We start from the raw sequence: 23152 nt of genomic DNA, 5'->3' as shown, positions 1-23152 counted from the left end.
TGCATTCCCGGAGGAAAATCTGGAGAAATATCCGAAAGAACCCCTGAAAAAATAATTTCCAGAATTCCGGAAGGCATTAGTGCAAAACATTCCAAACGAATAACTGAGACACTCCAAGACGGATTCCTGTAGGAACTCCTGAAGGAATTCTTGGTTGAATTTATGAAGAAATCCCTAAAAAGTAATTCGGAGAAATACCCCTGGACATATTACAAGCAAAATCTCTGGAATAATTTCTGTATGAATCCGTGGATGAGTGCTTGGAGAATTCAGGTAAGGTAAGGAATATTTTAAAGGAATTCTAGAGCAATCTCTGGATAAATATGTTGTTTTTTTGTTTTCGTAATCGTGAATCGCAAAAAAAGTGATATATCAGTTTTTAGTATGATTTTCAATAATTTTGGGATGTTTGATTATATATCATTTTTTAAGGTTCTCTAGGATAACTCATGATTGTGTCACGTAGTATTGTTAAATAATGCTAGAGAGAGCCCTTGAAAATTTGTTTTGAGATGTTTGCAGCAATTCCATGAGAATTCCGTGTAAGTTTGCTATTTTGTTCCTTATCCGAAATAAGGATACACGTGTTTTTGGACTTTTTGATTAAGGTAACCAATTTCAAAATAGGGTGACCAAAAAAAATCGCGACTTCGCATTTTTTTTATTTTATAAAATATTATAACTTTTTAACCGCCTAACCGATTTTCAATTTTCTTGGACGAAATGAAAGCTAAAGTCTTGCCAAAGCTAAATGTGTTTTTAAGCATGAATAAAAAATCAAAATGTTCAGTATTTTCGGGTTTTGAAGGCCTCGGAACCAAAGGAGCTATTGCTGTTCTCATTTTTTTTTTTAAAGTTCAGAAAATTTTACGTTTTCTGTCAAATTTTCAGCGATGTATGTTTTTTTAGTTTTTGAGATATATTTTTTTGAAAATAAAAAAATTAGTCATTTTTTCTCGGCACACACTGTAGGTCTCGGCCGCTTAAGATTTTTTTATTTTCAAAATATCATAACTTTTGAACAGCTCAACTGATTTCCATATTTTTCATGGAATAAAAGCTTAAGACTTCAACTTTTCAGAAAAAAATATAAAAAGCCGTGAAAAAAAAAATTACTTGAAAATATATAAAAAAGTCTTTTTTTTTTTTCAGAGTTTTATATATTTTCTAACGTTCATACCAGAAACTTGTTATCAATCCTTATCAGCAGGCTTACTGCAAAAGCAGAACGATTTGACCGTTTCGTCTCAGTGTGCGTGCAATCTCGCGTATCATAAAAACCAGAAGACCGCACGGTCGTAGTATGAACTGAACGAAAAAGCACAAACACAAAGTTCCCGGACCCAGCCCGTGCCCGGCACGGCGTAATGAAAGAGACCCTAAAAGCTCCGGATCGTTTGTCGGGAAGAGTCGAAGTCGAAAAACATGTTTTCAATTTTTGATTTTCAGGTTACATTTAAAAAAGGGGTTTTCGTAGTTTTTGAAATTTAGAATTTAGTTGGGTAAGCTCGGATGATTATCAAAATCCTATGATTGTTGAATAATTTTTGACAGTTAACTTCAGTAAAATCGGACTACCGAGCATATTCAATCGAACTCGGTAATCTAAACTAAGTGTATCTCTTTCGTCAAGTTCATGAATTGCTTCCGACAAGGTAGAATAACTCAGGCCCACTGTTCAATCGTTATCGGAAAATAAGATAAGATAAAAAATTGGCTGCCGTTGCAACAACTCAATTGTGCATTTACATGTACGTAGTGTATTATTCTGGCTGGAGAAAGGAAGTTTATTTTAATAATGCCGATTGCCCAAGGCTCAAGCTTTTGCATAAGTAGCACAACAGAGACGACCGATACGTGCCAGCATGCCATAAACCAAAGCAATTTTACACGTAATAGCGCAACAACTCGTTCGATCATACGTTTCGATGGAACAAGCAGATTTACAAATAATCATTTAAGGAATATTAACCAACCTGGTACCTCCACAAACATGGAACTTTGGAACATTGCATACATGGACAGTCTTAATATCAATAGGTAAGAGCTACAATATGCAACCTCAGCATGAAATAGGTGAAAGCCATTTGTATTGCATTGTTTGAAATCATTTCTTCGAGTTTAAGTCACAGCCACACAACTTCCAAGTTCTAATTCCATTCAAAATGTTCGTAAGTAAGAGATACACACAACACACATTAATTAATCAGCTAACAATCGCAGAAAAATGCTTTTAAAAATCACTGTGACGTCACATACAAACACGTGAGTCAATCTACTCCAAAAATGAAAAAGTGTCAACGAAACTCAGTAATTTGTTCGGTCATTCTTACTGTTAACGCATAATTGACAAGAGAAGGGAAGTCTAAACTTTCCCTTTAAGCAAGTGATGTGATTGGATTCAAATTTAGCGTATGTGTAGTAGGGTTTTATAACCGGTACCGAAAATACCAGTATTACCGACTTATTTTCTTTACCGTAATACTGGTACTAAGTTGATCCTAATATCGGTATTTCCGGTACCCAGAAATCTTACTTAAACCTTACATTTCTTTTGTTAGGAACTGTAAAAGGTTTAAAAAAGTTACAATTATTGAAAATGTCAGTTTTAACGTTCGTATGGAGTATATTCAATGTGTAAAGGGTGTTCACCTTACTCACACTGGTGACCATGAGATAAGCTCTCGCATTAAACAGCTTTGAGAAATTGAAAACGATTTTTTGCTCGCTTAACGATAGATTACATGATTTGAACCCTAAAAAATGTAAATAGAAAGCAAGGCGTCCACCTAAGGAACTCACGCCGATTTAGCTCGAAAAAAAAATAAAAAATACTGAAATAAAAAGAATATAGAAAATAATACATCAATGTATCAAGGGCATTGATTTGTGGTTTACGCTTGAGTGTAACATTTTTATCCCTCCGTGATTGGATTGTGTTTTTTTTTTCAGTAGAACAGTACTTAAAATTATTTGATTAAGTTTTCGTTTCGTGGTATTGCTGTTTTGACCACCGCATTTATTGAAAATACCGGCTGTAATTATTAAAAGTTCGAAAATTATCAAAAACCTGTTATGACATGTGATATGTGGGGCCCAGATAGCCGTAGCGGTAAACGCGCAGCTATTCAGCATGACCATGCTGAGGGTCGTGGGTTCGAATCCCGTTGGTCGAGGATCTTTTCGTAAAGAAAATTTTCTCGATTCCCAGGGCATAGAGTATCTTCGTACCTGCCACACGATATACACAAAGAAAGCTCTCAGTTAATAACTGTGGAAGTGCTCATAAGAACACTAATCTGAGAAGCAGGCTTTGTCCCAGTTGGGACGTAACGCCAGAAAGAAGAAGAAGACATGTGATATAGCATAAGCCAGAAGTGGATTATATTCAACAATTGCAATGGATGGTTCTATACCATTTCCCGGAAAGACGTTTCCCGGAAATCATTTCCCGGATATCCCATTTCCCGGAATGACCCATTCCCCGGAAAACCATTTCCCGGAAAGCTACTCAATAATAAATAAAATAAGCAATTTCTGGTTTTAAGCCATTTTTTAAAGCAAAGTAATATCAGAATCACGAAAACAATGTGGCAAGCTCCAAGAATACTTTGTAAAAAGCCACTAGATTGTCAAAGATTAGTTTTTTGACGTTCATACCACCAGCCACGAAATGCATCGAAAAGAATGATTTAAGTCACCCCTATGCCTAATGTTACCCCGCATGGCGGTAATATTTCAATGTGTTATTGCATCCTCATTTTTTCATGTTGAATAAAACTATTTAAAATATTCAAAATTTAGCAACAGGCAACGTGATTTTAGCTTTTGTTCTTATATATAATATTCTGATTTGAAAGCAGTTTACCAGCTAATTTAGTAGCATAATGATTAAACTCATTCCTGCGAAAGCCGTAAAAAAATATTTGCAAGAGTAATTTTTAAATAATTTGATATGAAAATATGGCGGATAGCATCATGTGCAGCCTATGAGAAAGTTTTTGCCCGGTCCATTTTTGTGTTATTATGGTATAATTATTATTGTCCTCAATGTCTACATTTTCATTGGATAATTGCCCTTCTTCCATACATAGGCTGTTCTTTCGAGTTAGGCGGCATCCACAAATTACGTAACGCTCTAGGGGGAGGGGAGTATGCTTAAGCGTTACGGCTCATACAAAAATTTGAAATTTTTCATACAAAAAGCGTTACGGAGGAGGGGGAGGGGGCCAAAAATTTCCAATTTTAGCGTTACGTAATTAATGGACGCCGCCTTATGCTATTTGAACAATTAATAATGATCAAACTGATAAATAAATTCATCAACATAAATTTTAGTTATAGCTACTGTCATTTTCAAAAAAAATCACCCTTCTTTTGAAAATTTGCCGTTCTTCCGATAGATGCCGATAGAAACATTTTTGGCAAGAAGGCTGCTAATATTAAACATCAGAAATTTTCCTTTCTTTCAAACTAAAGTTCTTCTATTGAGTAATTGAATTTAATCAGGGCTGGAAATGTTAATAGTAGTAGGTTTGAATGTCGCGAAACTAACGTGGCTTTTCTCACCACAGTTGTTTGAAAACGTGAATCTTATCAAGTAGCTTATTTTAGCTGCATGAATTTTCTTAATCATTGGTGTCATCCAAGGCTGTAAATGTGGGAAATGCTCCGGAAAATAGAGCATTTTTCTACACTAGTTTTGGGTTGCCTTTAGCAACGGGTGTTTTACTACATTCTAGGCATTTTGCCGCTGACTGCGATTTACTCTGCTTGGCTACTGTAGCGTGAATTTCATGACTTTTTGCAACCCTGGATTATACACAATTTATGTCACACACAATTTTTACATATTGGACCATCTCTCTTCTTGTCAATTTTATAAGGCGACGCTTCCTTAACTCCTTCCGAAACTTTGGAATGAGAAACTAGCTTGAACTTTATAATGTGATAGTGTTTCTTTTTTTTTTCTTTCTGGCATGACATTTCAACTGCTTTTCGGCTTTATGTTTATATTAGCACTCCCACAGTTATTAACTGAGAATATTCTTCGCCAATACACAAAGAAACTCTATGCCCTCAAAATTAGAAAAAAATTCCAATCCTAAAAACCTTCGATCGGCGAAATTGGAACCTGTGATACTTAGTTGGTGTCTTGCTTGTTAACCGCTGCAAATTTTCGGGTTCTGCGAAAGTTTATTTTTAGTACATTCCGGGAAGTGGCATTCCGGGAAATGATTTCCGGGAAAACGGCATTCCGGGAAATGTCATAGAATCGCAATGGATACACAATGCAGGAAATGGTCCGCAGACATCGATATGATGAAATGCTTATACACTGTTTGCGAAAGAAGATGTGCCCAAAAATTCCACGCTAAGTGTGTTGGTGTAACTGAAAATGATTTATGTGCCCTCTTAAGAAACATCGTTTGGATATGCGATGATTGCATGATAGAGTTCTGTAAGGCTATTACAGAATCTTTCAAGAATAATGGACCCGACAAAAATGCAATCACCGCTGACCTAGAAGAACTCAAGTCACAAATCGATGGCATAAATAATTCATTCGCCAAACTTTCCATTGCTATTGCTTCATCATCGTTTTCTAAATCAACGCATCAACAACAGCTACACTCAACTCCAATTGATTCACCGAAACCAAACTCTAGTGTATGTATGTTCGAATTCCTGTGATCACCTATTCCCAACTGTGATGGTACGTTCTCGCTGCTCTTAACCAACATCGATAGACGTGTGACCGAAAGTGAAATAGTCAGCTTAGTATCCCAGCGTCTCTCTGCTCCTGAGCCCGAATGTATGGATGTAACTAAATTGGTCCCGCGTTGGAAAAACTATGATCATCTGGATTATATCTCGTTCAAAATAGTGCTGCCTCAACGATTAAAACTATCAGCCATGACTGCTGCTACCTGGCCGCATGGGATAACTTTTCGTGAGTTTATCAATATGTAGATACAAGAATCCGTGGAAACCTTCATTGATGAGAAATGAGACAGTGTAGTTCCAAAAATATATCATTTTCTTTGTAATAATTTGTTATACCTATATGTAATGATATTGTATTTGAGCCTGTTTAGTGTGTTATGTATGTTTTTGTAATTATTTGAATATTGTTTTGAGGACATTCACACGAATTTGTCCAATGTTTCTGTTTTTGTAATGAATTTTAGTTTTAAGTAAAAACAGTCTGTACAGTATAACTGAAGACGGTGTAACAAATAAGCATTGAATCAATTGTCACCCAACATGCAGCAACAAAGACATTGTCATTTCCTATGCTTGTTGCAACAATTTTATTCCGTAACATCAGTTTGTCACCACTTTAATAGATTTTTTTTTAAGGCACTCTGTGCTTGTGGCCACTACTGTGCCGGAATCAGTTGATCTGTAGCTTCTTAACCGATACAGATCTATGTTTAACTTATCTATATATTTACATCTACACTCTCTCCTACTCTTTTACTCTCACACCGAGCAGGTAGAAGAGAGCTCTGCTGTTAGTGAGGCTAGCTGCCTGCGAAGAGGGTCAGTTTGTCTTAGTCACCATCTGATACTGACGGAGGATGGATGTGCTCCCCAAAGCACGGTCCTCCGTGAGGCGTCCTCTGGTGGCTGGACGGGTTTTTTGTGGAGGGGCTGGGAATCGAACCCATGACCTTCCGCTTATGAAGCGAAAGCGTAACCTCAAGGCTACAGACCCTCCTATTTAACAGAATATGACAATGATCGATCACCACGGGGCCCCTCATTGCAATTTCCGAGAACGATCTTAGTATTGGTAAACATTGACACATTATCGAACAGCATCCATAAAACAAATTTTGTTTTGTGCTTAAAATAACTGATTAATCGCGAGTTGAAAAGGTTGCAATAATGTTGCTCACTGTGATTATCATGACAATTTTGCTTTTGATTGTATCCCTATCCGCAGAAGTTGGGACAAACGGTTGTGAGCGAGCTTGCTTTTTTGTTGGTTTTCGTCTGTTTCGATAACAATTTGATTCACTGATCAAGGGATTTCTGTAAGAAGTGCTCCCGGCAATCATCCAATAGATCTTCCAGAAGTTATTCTGCGGATCACGTCGAAAATCATTTCAGGGAATTTTAAAGGATATCTTCTGGAGTGTAAATTAATTAAAAAGAAGTCTCGTTAAGAAAGACAATAATAATAAATTTATTAAAAAGTAATTCTTGGGGTTCCTCCAGAATTTTATTTTCAAAGATTTCGTTTCAGCATTCTTCGTGGGATTTCATTTAGGCTATTCTGGAGATTCTGCCAAGATTTTCTTTTTTTCAAGAGTTTCTCCGATATGTTATATTTCATGAACATCTTCAAAAATATTTTGAAGAATTCTTTGGAGAGTTTTTGTTTAAGAATTCAAGGAGTTTCTTCAAGATTTAGAAGGATTTCACTTTATATTCTTTGAGGTAATCGTGTGATTGCTTAAGCTTTTTCCGAGCTTCATGCTTTTTTTCAATTTTCTTCCATGAATTATTCATTTCTTCACGAAACGGGGTGCCTAATACAACACCACACCAGTGGACACAGCATACCTCATGCTGCCGGCCACAAACACTTCAAATTCACCACTTTTTCACCACTGAAATAACTTACCTATAGACAGTGATGCCACATACACAGATTTATCTGTAATTACACAGATATTTTTCTTTTCCTGCCTACAGATATTTGTCATCACAGATCACAGATTTTTTAGATAAAAAACGGTTTTTAAGATTTTAGGATATTTCACGAGTTAAGGACACAGTTTTTGAAGATTTAAATCAGAAATGCTATTACTCTGTTTAGTTTTCCTAAAAAGTCTAGTATTTTAAATTTTTAGAAACAATTATGCATCTTAATTTTACATCAAGACGAATAAGTTCAAATTTAAAATTATTGACATGCCAAGAACAGCCAAAATACGTTTGCAATGGTTCTTTTTGATCTAAAAACATTAAAAATTTGTATTTTTTGCAACACAGATTTTTACCAAGATTTTTGGAGCTTGACTTAAGATAAAAAAGATTTTTTCAGCCAAAAACACAGATGAGAGTTGGAAAAAATGTGGCAACACTGCCTGTAGAGCATACCATAACAATCGAGCATACCTGAAACAAAACAGAGAAATCAGTAAAACATTATCATTTCATCATAACATCTACTTATCATTATGATCATTCTAGATCGACACCACATTATTATTGTTTACCTCTCTTGCATTGACAGTTCCAGAAGTTTCAATCCATCAGTTGTATAACAGTTATCTTTTAACACATTATTGTATACAACAATACACTTCTGGAAAATTCCATGCAATATCAAGTCAGTCTGAAATAAATCGTGAACTAGAACTTATCTCTTAAGTATTTTTTATTCCCTACCGGATCGTATCCACGGGAACAGGAGTCACACAATCAAATGAAAACTCCTTTAGAAAAATATTTTACCAGTAATTCTTCAAAGCATTTTCCGAGGTTTGCTGCAGTAATTCTTTCTGATATTTTCATTGGAAGCCCTGAAAAATTGGATATTTTCACAAGGACTTTTCTACGAATAGGTATTGTTCGTTAGTATGACAGAAACAAACACAGGGCAATAATTTCAATCACTTAAGTACAGTAGTCCCGCCGCTATGGATCAATGTTTGATGAAGTCCAGAATTATACAGTGACAGTGCTGTTATATGTAATGAACATCACGTAACTTCGACAATTGAAAATAGCAATTATCTTCCATCCCCGTGGATAAAGTAATTGGAAAATGTTTTTCCTGATGATCATATCAGAATAATTATCAATTGGTAATATTAGCGCTTGGAAAAGTTTTTGATATTTGACAGCACTCAGTGAATTGCAAATTGAAAACATTTCAGATTCCATTAACGAAAAATTGAGTACTCGCTGAGGTACACATATTTTGGATTGGCATTAAAATGATTCGCATCAAAGTAAAGACTTTTTTTTAGTATTTATACATGTATCACCAAAAAGACTTAATTTTATAAAATTGTTATGTTAAGAAATAAATTATAAATACAAAAACAAAACCAAATATGATCTAAATAAGATAATAATAAATTGATATTAAATAACGATATCAAATGCTGCTGAAAACAAGATACATTTTCGACATGCTCTCTTCATGATGTTTAACTTTGCTCGAGTAATCTAAACAGCTTTGGAAGTAATTATGAAAGAAGTTTGTATATTTTACAGTTCCGAGAAAATAAAACACCAATGTTCCGAAGCTGTGATTATTAACTATAGTGTACTGTGAACGGTTATATCGATATCGATTTCAGATACGGTGATTCAAAAAGTTGAGTTGCTTATAGAAATTAATGCCCACAACTTCAGTATGTTCTGAAGAGCTTGAGATTATCAATATTCATAGCAGTACACTCTTTGAGCCGTATGAAGCTTTATGGATAGGAACGAGAAAGTTTCAAGAGAATTGGGTTAGTATAGACTGTAGTAGATTTGGTAGATCATAAGTACCTGAATTCCAGAACGATTTGGATGACTTCCAACATCCAATTTGTTGTCAAAATTTTTGGACATGTCTGTAAAGGCTTAGTGAGTGCTGTAAGCCAACAAACATAGAAATCAATCGCTAAAAATATCTCATGAACCTGTGCAGATTATGACGATGTTCCAGAATATTCTGGAGGCCTTAGTCTTACTTTAGGTTAATTATAAATTTTAAAAATATCCTGAGCCTTCGTAACTTTTTACAAATAACGGATCTGTTCACATTTTATATGAAAACATTTCGTTTCCAAATGATAAATGAGTTCTAGAAGGAAGTTTATGTGATTTTTACCCTTCCTGACCCAGAGATTTTCTGGAATAACTTTGTCCACAATACTCCGGAGCTATATCTTCCCATCACTTATGAAACTTCAACTTATAGTGAATCAATCCTCAAAATTTCATTAAAAAATTTTGGAGTTATTCCCAAATACGAGCAATTTTAATTTTGTATGTCAGCCCCGTAGCCTACGGGTTAATTTGCATATAAAAAATCTAAAAAAATGGTTGAAAACCTCCGGAAATTGTCTTACGTAATTAATGGATCTTAATCATTTTTTTTTCGTAGTTGCCATTGACATAGCTAGGATTTGTTTCTGGAGAGGGCCTATCAAATTCACGATTTTCACAAGTTTCGTAGTTTGCATAGATTTGTAATAATTTTATTTGTGTGTGATTTTGTCTCATATCGCTGCACATCAGTGATATATGTAAATTTCAATTTTTACTGCAGAAAATATTCATTCTTTGTCTAATCCAGCAAAAAAAAAATCTTCAAGATGCCTTTCAAGGAGTTCAAGAAAATATCCCTTTTTAATTCTTCACGTATCGGGGATTTTTTATAAATTATTTCAGTACTATTCCAATACATTCTCCAAAAACTCCTTTATCAGTTATCACTGAGTTTTTTTTTTCTGGGATTGCCATTGAAAATAATTCTCTGGGTTAGTAGTTATAATTCAAATGATTTTCTCCTGAAGTTTCAGATCTTACGAGAAAATTTCTCGAATAATCAAATAATATATGAAATTTCTTAAAAGAATCTCTTGAAGAATTATGAATTTGGAACATTCCTCCATATAGGTCCTGTACGCACTTATTACACATATATTTTAATTATCACCAAAATCGTCCGTATTTAAGATCACCAAGCAAGGATTCTTTCTTAAAATTCTTCAGAGAGTGCACCAACAAATATCCAAACATTTCCTTTTAAAAATTCTTCCCAAAACTTCTCTGCAGATGCCTTCAAGAAATCTCTCAAAAATTTATTCAAAGAATGCTTGAAAAATTCACAAAAAAAATAATCAGGACTTCTCGCAAAATAAAAAATCAATTATTATTTCAGGTTATTCCAAGAGTTTACCCTAATATTCCACATGATTTTCACAAACAATTTCCAAAAAATTACAAATTGTGAGTTAGGGTCGATTTCGATCCGAGAATTCAAACAGCACGCAAAAAACAGTGTGTTGACCGAATTTAGTGCTGTTAGGCTTAAATAAAAGGTACACATGTCTAGTTTCCTGACCATCCCAGAGAACCGGATTTGATAACTGTGACCACTGTAACTGCCACCTGCTACATTTGAAAAAAGTCCCTTAAGAGACCCTTACTTTGACAACCTGTAGTTTCGTAACTAAACAAGTCATCAAAACCGTCCTCATATTGTTAAATATGTATTCACGTGGACTGTGAATAGAGATTCTCAAATCACTTAGTTATTCTTACCCGGTTCCGGAAACTCGGAACATCCGAAAAGTAATTTTCCACCACAGTTTTGTATATGTAATTTACATCGACACATTTTGGTTGATGGATATTTTGGCATATTTTTTTCTGAAATAAAGAACCAATTACCGGCGCACATCCCCTGAAAAATTCAGTCCAGCATGGTCAATGCGGAACTGGCTCCTGGAGTCCCGGAAGGTGGCCAATCTAAACAATTCGATTAAATTACTCGGGTTTATGTCCCAAAACCAAATAAATTGTGCCCAATCACATTTTTTTATGTTTGAATGTATTTTGCCTAGAGAATGAATGTATGGTTATTCCGATCCTTTTGGAGCACTGGAATGGCCACCAGGAAACCCGTAATATGAGACCGCAAAGTTTTAGCACCAAAAGTAGGCATGCAGCGGCTCAATCTTCATGATTTTGAACCCCTGTGACTCTGCCAGTTCAATTATAGATAAATGGCCACTTTGGTACTTCTGGGCTATCGAAATAACCCAGGAATGACCACCGGAGATGCCCGTATTGTGAGACATTTCAAAAACTGAAATGTCCCACAATACGCGCTGTTATACGACTAATATAGGGTACGTTAGCTGTATAATAGCACTATATTAGAACGGAGGGCGAATTAAAGTGCTATTTGGTTACTTGGGAAGGGTCTCTCAATGGACTCCGGAATGATTTCTGAAACTATACATGTGTGACTTTCATTTAAGACTAACAGAACTAAATTCGGTCAAAACACAGATTTTTGCGAGCTGTTTGAATTTTCGGGTCGAAAACGACCCTAAGTCACAATTTGTAACTTTTTTTATGGAAGCTCCCGTAGGGGTCATTCAAAACTTTTGTTTCCGCAAAAACAATTTTTTCCACACAAAAATTGTCAGAAAATTTTAAAATGCTAGGTTATTTTTAATCAAAAGTTACATTGATTTGAATGGACGGGGTTGATGGTCTAATGGCTACCGCTTTTGCTTCATAAGCAGAAGGTCATGGGTTCAAACCCAGGCCCGTCCCTTTCCTCGTACTTTGTAGTTGTATCTTTCAATTGCTTCTATCTATCACAGTTCATAGCATTTTCTAGAATCCGAGACGGACAGAAATAAACCGTTTCCCTACGCTTCCATTCGTTCATCATTATATAGCATGCCTTTCTCTGCGCCTGATACATAGGCAGTCTGCTAACCAAACCAGCAAGCCCCTCTGCCATAAAAATTACCCCACCCTTTCACCCTTCCCGCATGAACTGGCGTTGACGCAGTGGTATATACGGTCGATCGTGGGTGCCAGTTGAATGCATCATCAATTCCTTCCCCTTCCCCTCATTGGTCTGCATTATGACATGACAGGCACCATTGCACTATGGGCCAGGGACGCAATCTGGCGGGACAAAATTAATAACTCGGTATCGAAGCGTTTCCGGTATTTGGTGTCTTCGGCAAAGTTTTTTGTAACAACGAGGACCATCTACTGACATAAACGGATAGTTCGTAAATCGTCCGCATAGGTGGCGCCACAATCTAACTTTTTACTTTGACGTTCTAGAGACTTGGCATGTTCGGCAAAGTTGTTCATTTTGGTAAAATAAACAACTCTCTCGACGACGTCAAAATTCCACCGCCTACTGCTTTCGAGTTATTGGCGAAATAAGAGAAAATTAGTAAAAAACGATTTTTTTCTCCGAATTTGACATTATTCCTAAGAACCATGTCATATAATATTTTTTGCTGAGAAATATACAACGAACGCAAGCTCTGGTGGAAAATTTGTAATATTACGAGGCAATAAAAATTAAGAAATTATGAAAAAACCTGAAAAATAGAGCATATTTTGAACCTTAATATCTCCAAAAGCGTAAAAAATAAATCGATTTTTTACGCTTTTGGAGATAATAAGGTTCAAAATATGCTCTATTTTTCAGGTTTTTTCATAATTTCTTAATTTTTATTGCCTCGTATTATTACAAATTTTCCACCAGAGCTTGCGTTTGTTATATATTTATCAACAAAAAATATTATATGACATGGTTCTTAGGAAAAATGTTAAATTCGGTGAAAAAAATCGTTTTTTCACTATTTTTTTTCTAATTTCGCCAATAACTCGAAAACAGTAGGCTGTGGAATTTTAACGTCTTCGAGAGAGTTGTTTATTTTATCAAAATAAACAACTTTGCAGAACATGCCAAGTCTCCAGAACGTCACAGTAACAAGTTAGATTGTGGCGCCACCTATGCGGACGATTTACGAACTATCCGTTTATGTCAGTAGATGGTCCTCGTTGTAACACCGAGTTATTAATTTTGTCCCGCCAGATTGCGTCTCTGTCCCATAGTGCATTGTTGCCTAAAAATAGAAGATCCCCAGTACTTATACACTGAGGGTGCCTGTTAATCCCAAGCAGTCATCTGGTTAGTTCCTTGTGTGAGTGCAGCTGATCTGGCGATACTGCAGTAGCAATCACGGGCGGCCAATCAAGCTCAAGCTCAAGCTCAAAGTCACATTGATTTGAATTTTGAAATGGGTCGGAAAAGACCCAAGGTCCTTACTAAGGTTAAACACGATTCAGTTGGGAAAATGGGAATAGTTATTTCTCAGAGAAGTTCTCCACAGATATTTCGGTATTCTCTAAATTCTTTAGATTCATCTAAAAATTAATTTTGATGTTGCGCCTAACATTCTATCAAAATTCTAATTCGAGAAAAATATTTTTTTTATATATTCAAACATTCCCTTCTTGCGAAATTCCAACCATATATTTTCCAGATATTTGTACTTTGAACAGCATTAGTGATTTTTCTGGGGGTTTTCTAAAATAAAATTTTCAACAGACTCACTAAAGGGTTTTGCCTTTCATTCTAGAATTTTTTGAAAACATTGTCCAGAAATTCCATGACGTATTTTTTCAAGTTTAAAAAATAACGCCATAATTATTTTGTTTCCGAATATTAATTCAGGAAATCTTCATAAATAATAAATAGAAATATATCAACTCTCCACCGGGTTCAAAAACTACAGTCGCCTCTCCACATCTCGATATCGAAGGGACCATCGAGATATGGAGAGATCGAGACAAAGAACAATTTTTAGATGAATACTAGATTAAAAAACACTCCGTTGCCAAGAAAGTTAAACACAAACAGACGTCATTTTGCGTTCCTAATTTGTTTTGAATCCTAAAACATTGGTCTAGTAACCTTCGAAATTGGTCATATCGACATACGGAGAGAAAATTGAGAACGAAAAATCAACAGAAACGCATCGAGATATGGGGATATCGAGATAAGGAGGATATCGAGATATGGAGAGTGAAAATGTATGCAGACTGAAGGGACTTATGAAATCATCGACATAGGGAGAGATATCGAGATGTAGAACATCGAGATGTGGAGAGTCGACTGTACTTCAGGAATACCGTTTTTGAAGATTTTTTCACAACTTACTCTACGAACCACCCTATATCAATATCAGGTTTAAAGAGTTTTGGTAGAGCTTATAAACAAATTTTGGATAATTTCAGCCCAACTTAAATTTGGAAAAGTTGAAAAAATTATGAACTCACTGTAGAATTTCTGAAGCATTTGACGATATTCCTAGCGATGGCGCTTTTTCGTCTCCTAACACTAAACAGGTGACGGAAAAGTGACCTAGCGCCTAACCCAATAGGTGGCTCAAAAGAAGGCGTGCCGTCGAGCACAGAAGGATCGATGCCAGTAAGATCCTACTTACGGTACTTACTGGCTGTCATGAAAAGGACAAGCCCAAGGATTAAACATGTCAACAAGACATAATAAAGCCGACAATTATGCTATTCCACTTCCCTAGTAAGAATGGGTGGCACCACTCTGAAACGGCAGGTACGGTTGCCCTCGTCCCGTTTTTAACCCTGGCAGGCCTCCTAGTATGTTCAAAACTCACCACCTCAGGTGGTGGAAGTAGGCTCAGTTGAAAATCCTTGACTAGCGTCGATCTGGCTCTGAACACGGTACCCCATGAAGGACCGTGTTAACCCCTGCATGGCCTTCTTGCTCGCAAAGACAATCATAGATCACAAAGATGACTACTTACGACGAGCGGAGATAGTGACTCGGAGGGGGGACCCTGAAAGTATGTAAAGAGATAATTCAAACAACATCTACGGAAAAGATGCAGCAAATCCGTTCGCAAAGAGTAGTTTGCCAAGGTCACCAACAGAGCGAAACGGAAGGATGCAACAGCAGCAGCTGGAGCAACAGAAGCCCGAACAAGAGCTGAATGAACAAAAGCAAAAGCATGGACAGGAGATACGCGATAAGCAGCAACGCGAACAAGAACAGAGAGAGAAGCAACAGCAAAAACCGTTGGAAGGCGTATGAAATTTACCTCCGATGCAATCGAAGGTAGAAGCGGCGAAAACTTTGGCGGATGAGCTCCGCGAGTATGACGATAAGAGGCATAACGTACACAAGGACATTAAGGACCTCGTGACAAGAATCCAAGGTACTCTTGGATCAGCCGTTAAGGAGTGGAAAAATGAGGTGCAGAGAGCAGAAGCTGCTGAAATCGAATTGGCGGTGACCAAAAATACTCAGGTGGTGGTGGTACTGCAGCAAGAAACATCCGGAACATCCACCGGAAAAGGGAACAAGGGGAAAGGGAAGTCAGTGGATGTAACAACCACACCAGGTTTCACCACCAGATTGGCAGCATCCAAGAAACAAAATAGCACAGATGTAAGACCGACTGACGAAGCAACCGGCGAGGAAAATAGTGACACCCCTTGGCGAATGGTTCGAAGCAGGAAAGACAAGAGATGGATGGATAGCGCGAGAAAGCAAAAACCCACCAAGAAGAAAGGAAAAGGTGAAGCGGCCGTCGTAAAAGCAAGCGAAGGTACATACGCATACAAGTCTTGCGGGCCATGAGAACAGACCCGCAATTCAAGGAGTTTGGTGCTGACGTGCAAATGCAAATATTTGGACGAAATCACCACCGAGGTGGGGACCACGGTGAGAGATCTAGATGGTGTGGAGATGAGAATACGCTTGAGAAGAAGACCGTACGGAATGCAGACAGCGTCGATAAAGCTTCCAGTAGACGCAGCCAACAAAGCGTTGAAAATCGTCAAAATCTAGGTCAGAAGTTCGGTATGCCTTCTTAGCGTCTCTCAGCGACCTGAGGGATGTATAGAATATGGCCATCTGGTCCAGTTCTGCAAAGGTGTCGACAGAAGTAAACTGTGAAAACGGTGTGGTGAGGAAGGTCACAGAGCACAAGACTGTACCAACCCACAAAAATGTCTGATCTGTGCCGATAAAAACGTAACTAGGCCCTGGATGCCCGGCCTTTATGCAGGTGAGAATCACTAAACCACAGTGGAGGTAATGGAATCAAAGTGTGATGCAGCTATCCTGTCTGAGCCGTATCGCATAACACATGGAGACGGTAACTGGATCACAGATAAAGCGAAGACTGCTGCAATATGGACGATGGGGAAGTACCCTATCCAAGAAGTTGTGTTCTAGGCGAACGGAGGCTTCGTAATCGCCAAAATAAATGGAGTACTAGTGTGTAGCTGCTACGCATCACCTCGATTGACAATAGAGCAGTTCAACCAGATTCTGGATGAACTAACTGACCAGCTAACTGATCGGAAACCACTTGCCATCGCCGGCGACTTCAATGCCTGGGCGGTTGAGTGGGGCAGTCATCTTACCAACCCAAGAGGTCAAAGACTGCTCGAAGCTTTGGCAAAGCTAAATGTTGAATTAGAAAACAAACAAAGGAATTACTAGTACGTACCGTAGAGATGGACGGGAATCGATATCAATCGACGTTGTGAAACGCAATGTACGACGGAGTAATGTACGACCCTGAAGCTACCAAGAGGCGTCGAAATCGTAGGATTTGCAGACGATATAACGCTGGTGGTGGTTGGCAAATCACTGGAAAGAGTGGAGATGCTTGCCACAGAGGCAGTGCACGTTGCTGAAAACTGGATGCGGGAGAAGAAGTTAACCATAGCTCACCAGAAAACTAAATTGGTGCTCAACAGCAACTGTACAATGGTTCAGAAGGCTGATATCACAGTTGAGGAAAACGTTATAGCCTCAAAACGTGAACTGAAACATTTCGGCGTAATGATCGATGATCGGCTCAACTTTAATAGCCATGTCGATTATGCCTGCCAGAAGGCAGCGATGGTGATAACGGCACTGTCCAGGACAAGGATGGAAATCTAGTGATCATGACAAAATCCATGATGCATCGTGGTTGTTCTTTATCATGCGATCATAACAACAACGATATACCATTGGTCGTCAAGTCCTCACAACAAACTCCGCTCGGTGAAAAATGAATTGCTCGGCATGTGTGCTAACTACCAATTGTTCGCAAACCGAATTCATAAATTTTGAAGGATTTTCACGCTTTCACTCTGCGATATGACTTCTAGGCTACCATTTTTGATCCTTAAGTCAATCGGAAATGGTTTGAGCGAAAATTAACATCGTAAATGCGTTCTGATTCACGTTAATCGCAACATGTTAATATTACAACATTCGACAAACGGTTTGTCCCACGACAAACAGTTCATCTGATGCTCCATATATCGATTCAACGCGCGCGGAATGATGTATCGCATTCATGCTCTTGCAAGAACGACGGCCTTCTTAGATCATTCCAATACTGTGTTATTTGTCGCTAGAGCCGATTTTCTTCCATCCTAGGTCCAGGATCATGCCGAACGATTCGGAAATAAGCAGTAGCAAGAGAAGGTTATTGGCTAGCGTGCCCCCATCCATCCTTAGGTACGCTGGTCCAGCGTGGGAAGCTGCACTGAAAACAAAGAGGAATCGTGTTCGGCTTGCCAGTAAGTTCAGGCACACAGCGCCAATCAAATCTGCACACTGGCATGTGCATAAACAATACACACAACAGGCCAGTCTTTAGAAGATTTTTAAACCCCTAGATGCATGCAAAAAAACACATACACACATACGGACATGTGCTCAGTTCGTCGAGCTCTATCTATTGATATATGCAGGCTTTGGAAAATTCAACGATCATCGACACACGAGCCATAATTTTATCCCATTTATCCGCCTGTATTCATACACAACGCATGACATTCATCTTTCGTGGAAGATAACGAGCCATGAACGAAAACAAGACAGACACACACCACCCACTGTTTGGCACCGATCAGTGTGTGTCAACACTTGTAACATTCGCTGGCCCACTCTCATTCTGATCAAGAAACAGCGGCGAATATGTTTTATTTTCTGTGCTATGTTTGCAACCAAAGGGGTATTCAATGGTCCAATAGATTATGATTAGGTTGTTGAAGTTGAAATATTAAAGTTATTAACAATTTTATGCAAAACATAAATCACCCGAATGGCTCGATACTGTTGCATTCTGTGAGAGTTGCTGCTCTTGAACGCTCTCGTGCCACGTACCAAACGAGAGAGTGAATGTTTACATTCATAGGGCTCTCCGAATGCGATGTGCCACGAACTGTTATGGTTCGTGAACTGTTGCACTCTCCGAATATGGTTCGATCGGTTTATTCTGATCACAATCCAAACACTGGGTATATGAGACTGGCCCTCCGGGCCTTGGATCAAATGTAAGTTTTTCAAGCGATCTTTAAGGGTATATCGCTTATGGTTGTAAGAACAGTAAAAACAAACATATTTATAAAAAACTTTACCAGAATCTCCTCTAGAATTTTTTTCTGAAATCAGACAGGATTTTTATTTAAGGATTCCCCAGAATTCTGCAAGAATGCCCAGAAGCACAAGAATCGGATTATTGGCAGAATTTATAAAACTATAATTAAATGTTTCAGGGTGATCCTTACATTTTATTTATTATTTTTTTTATAAATCCCGTCCTATTCATTTTGCTAAGTGCTTTTCCACAGATTCCTTTATTGCTATGCTGATTTCGGAAGCAAACGAATCATTCAAAACAGTGACCATCATTTCTCACAAAAAAAAACATAGCACAGTATTTTAACCTCTAGAACTATTTCAAGAACACAAACCACATCTTCGGAACTCGTCATCTCGCAAACTCCTAAGCTTGCAGAAGAACTAGCGATTGCAGGACGGATTTCTGATCTAGCGCCACCATCAACGACTAAAACTTATGAGCCTGTGTACGATCAGACATGGCGACTATCTGCTAGTTCTAGCAGGAATGCTCCCAAGTACCAAATATCCCCTACATCTTTGGCGCTAGGCAAGGCAGCTCTCAGAACCACTGATGACAAAAAACGATCCACGACATTGAACAATTATGTACCGGCCAAAGATGTCCCAAGCTCGAGTTGGAAGAGTGCATTTGCTGCTTTGACCAGATCTCCCAAAAAAGTTACTCAAGATGCACAGCCGACATACCCAAGAACTAGTACACCTGCGTATCTGTGGTGAGTATCAAAAGGGTCACACGCCTTGCTTAAATCTATATTCAAAAGAACCACAATAGCTTACAGATCTCATAAGATAATATAACGTGTATGTTTATTTGTTGTATGTTCATCCTAATCCTATATCGATTCTCATCGACAGAATTGGTAACCATTTATAAGGCAATTATAACTTTGTTAAAGCCAACAATTGACATTTTATTCATTCAGCTGGAAGTATCTTAATAGCATTTGTTTCCAACATATGGCCACATTTCTAGTTTGTTATTATTCCAATGAAATAAAAACGCATACTTTAGTGCGATTAAATGCAAGGGCTACATTGGATTTTTTATCTCAACAGCACGGGGGCACAATGCGCACTGTCTTTTTAATCTTAAGTTATGCCTCTAAAGTAAAACTTAGTGTTATCATTTAATACATTTTTCAATTCTTATTTAGGATACGGCCAACATCATCAACAACACAAACTACGAGCTCAGACGAGCTAAAATATGATCTGACAAAACCAGCTGGTGTGGTGATATTTCACCACTTGTTCGAAAATGATCCTGAACGAATTCGAAGAGGTAGTCAGCACGACCATAAATTGGTGATTGACTTTTTCAACGAACTCAATGCAAAAGTTATATATAGCCATCAAGATCCTAAAGTCAGAAAAGTGAAAACTACAATGGAAAACGGTAAAATGAAACAATTCCCAAACAAAATAGTATCTTATATTATTTCTTTTTATTTTTTAGTTAGAAAAATGGATTTTGGCGCATACTCATGCTTGATCATCGTTATCATGAGCCATGGTGACATAAAAAATCAAATATGTGCTCTTGATGGAAAATACAACCTAGACGATGATATAGTCGATCCGACGCGCGCTAACAAGTCATTGAGAGGGAGACCAAAGATTTTTATCGTACAGGCTTGCAAAGGTCAAAACCTGATAGAAGCCGATTGTAATAAAACGGTTCCTAGTCCAAGTGACATTTTGATATGCTTCAGCACTTATGAAGGTGATTTATTTTTCAAACTTTTGGATACACATGTCGATACATAATAAACTATTTCCTTGGTTTCAGGTACTCCTGCATTTAGAATTGTTGACGAAGGGACGTACTTTATTCAAACTTTGATTAAAATGCTAAGAGAGATGCCAGAAATGTCAATAGTGGAAATCATGCCACTCATCAGAAGTGAATTTAGATCAAAAGGGTATGAAAATATTTAAAAATTGATTTCTTTATACTATATTTTTGTTTTCAATTTAAGGATACGTCAGGTACCAACTGATATGTCAACTTTAACAAAATCGTTCTTCTTTCGGGATCTCAAGAAACGACCGCACGTATCTCCCACGTTGGTTAAATAGCATATTCGATACCAGGTGAAATGACCGTTCGACGTCCCCATGACAAAGGTTCATTACAGTCTTACATCCGTCTTCGCTCCGAGGGTCGCTTATTTGGATGGAAGTTCATTTTCATGTTTAACCTAACTTGGTTCAAATCTGGCAGTTCATGATTTGCGATGGTTTTAATCACTAACAACATTGAAACAAACCGACACGTGAAGAGACCTGTACAACCTCGTTTAGACAAATTTTCGTTAACTTCGTATGAGCGACTTTCAAGCAGTCGCTGTAGTGGTAGTTTGGTGGATTTTGATGCAGGTCAAAGCGAACTCTCAACAGTGTTATTATCTAGCCAGCTTTAAATAATGTTCAATACTTTAATACTCATACACGTTTATACCTCTACATTTAAGTAATGCAATGTTGAGCAGCATAAGTTAATAAAATCAAAGATTCAGCTTTACAAAAATTGCAATTTGAGATCTTATTAATTATTTATCACATTCAAATTGAGCATTGTCGAGAAATATTAGAAAAAAATGTATCAGCAGAATTACCACATCTTTATACAGAATGCATGTATTAGCAGAATATAACGGCAAACTAATGCTTTACCTTAGTATTCAACCAAAATTCCAGTTTATTACTGCATGTTCTTCACAAGTCGCGGTCTGTTCCGCCAACAAGCTTATACTTTGTTTTTATTGCTTTTATTGTTCGACCTTTTCATATGGTTCATGGAAATGTGCCTATTATCGGCGAAGCAAATAAATTGACTGGATATGTGAAACCGTTTCGCCGTTGTTCTAATTGGCGCTTCCGAACGCAGGTGAAAGTAGTAGGCCTATAACAATCTCATACCAAACTGAGCTATAATATCTTGGTTTGTTTTTGTTTGCTGTTATATGTTCAAGCATGAAGACCAAATTTAGCTATTAAAACATAGTTAGCTGATGTAAGCTACTTTTTTTATTTGTTTTTTGTTTTTATAAAATATGATTTGGAGTGAAGATTTCGGGAAAATTTGAAAATCTTGTTTTGGTTTCGGAAAACAGTGTAAAAACAGCATTGCTATAAATGATGTTACTTTAATAATCACTAAAGTCCATCATAGCTCCCGGCGTACATGATTCGAACTAATGGGAGTGTTCGCTGATAGTCTTGACACAGTTTTGCACACGTTCATACCAATCATGTAAGATTTCGGACTAAATTGTTCTATTCACACCATCTTTAAGGGGTTTTTGATAGACACTGTTTACTACAGTTTACTACAGGTTATATTACATTTTTGAGGCCTTTCTTAGCCGAGTTGTTAGAGCCTGCGGCTACAAAGCAAAGCCATGCTGAAGGTGTCTGGGTTCGATTCCCGGTCGGTCCAGGATCTTTTCGTAATGGAACTTTCCTTGACTTCCCTGGGCATAGAGTATCATCGTACTTGCCACACGATAAACGAATGCGAAAATGACAACTTTGACAAGAAAGCTCTCAGTTAATAACTGTGGAAGCGCTAAAAAACGCTAAGCTGAAAAGCAGGCTCTGTCCCAGTGAGGACGTAAGGCCAAAAAGAAGAAGCATATTATAGTTATTTGGTTCTACATCAATTAATTTAATAAAACCTCGCTGACAACATTTCACCCATTCACTAGGTTTAGCCCAGCCTCTCTCCATCTTTGACTGAGACCCACGCTCTTCGGGTCCTGGTGCACTTGGTCAATCCTCCTAGCTCGCTGCACCTCACGACTTCTTGTTTCGACTGGATTCGAAGCGAACACAAGCTTTACAAGGCTTCTATCCGGGATTCTTGCAGCATGCCCTGTCCAGCGTATCCCTGCAGCCTAAGCCACCTTCATAATACTGGGTTGTTTGTAGAGTTGGGTGAGTTTGTGGTTCATTCTTCGCCGTCACACACCGTTCTCCCAAAGACAATATAAAGACCTTCAACATTTTATGGCTTTATTATAAGGTAATAGAGCAAAATACCCCCCCCCCCCCCCTCGTATCATTTCGTCAAAAATGCAGATACTCCCCCTTGGAAAATACGTTGCATATCAAGCACCTCTCCCCTCCTATCTTTTTTTTTAATTTTTCTTCCGTAGCGAT

General features: G+C 37.7%; 2 protein-coding genes across 2 annotated transcripts in view; one reads left to right on the top strand and one right to left on the bottom strand.

The window, feature by feature from the left end:
- The window catches only part of LOC5567299, a 440692-nt gene that overhangs the window by 302255 nt on the left and 115285 nt on the right, over positions 1-23152 (bottom strand). The gene's annotated exons all lie outside the window — the stretch shown is intronic.
- LOC23687918 (caspase-8) lies at positions 1736-21524 on the top strand. The gene is made up of 6 exons (XM_021854137.1): positions 1736-2040; positions 19309-19701; positions 20143-20384; positions 20445-20711; positions 20778-20910; positions 20968-21524. Exons 1-6 carry the CDS (start codon positions 1799-1801, stop codon positions 21065-21067), a joined length of 1377 nt encoding a protein of 458 aa, XP_021709829.1. The 5' UTR covers positions 1736-1798; the 3' UTR covers positions 21068-21524.

Source organism: Aedes aegypti, chromosome 3 (genome assembly GCF_002204515.2).
Source record: "Aedes aegypti strain LVP_AGWG chromosome 3, AaegL5.0 Primary Assembly, whole genome shotgun sequence".
Lineage (NCBI taxonomy): Eukaryota > Metazoa > Arthropoda > Insecta > Diptera > Culicidae > Aedes > Aedes aegypti.
Note: the sequence above shows the minus strand (reverse complement) of the source record. Positions and strands in the feature narration are given on the sequence as shown.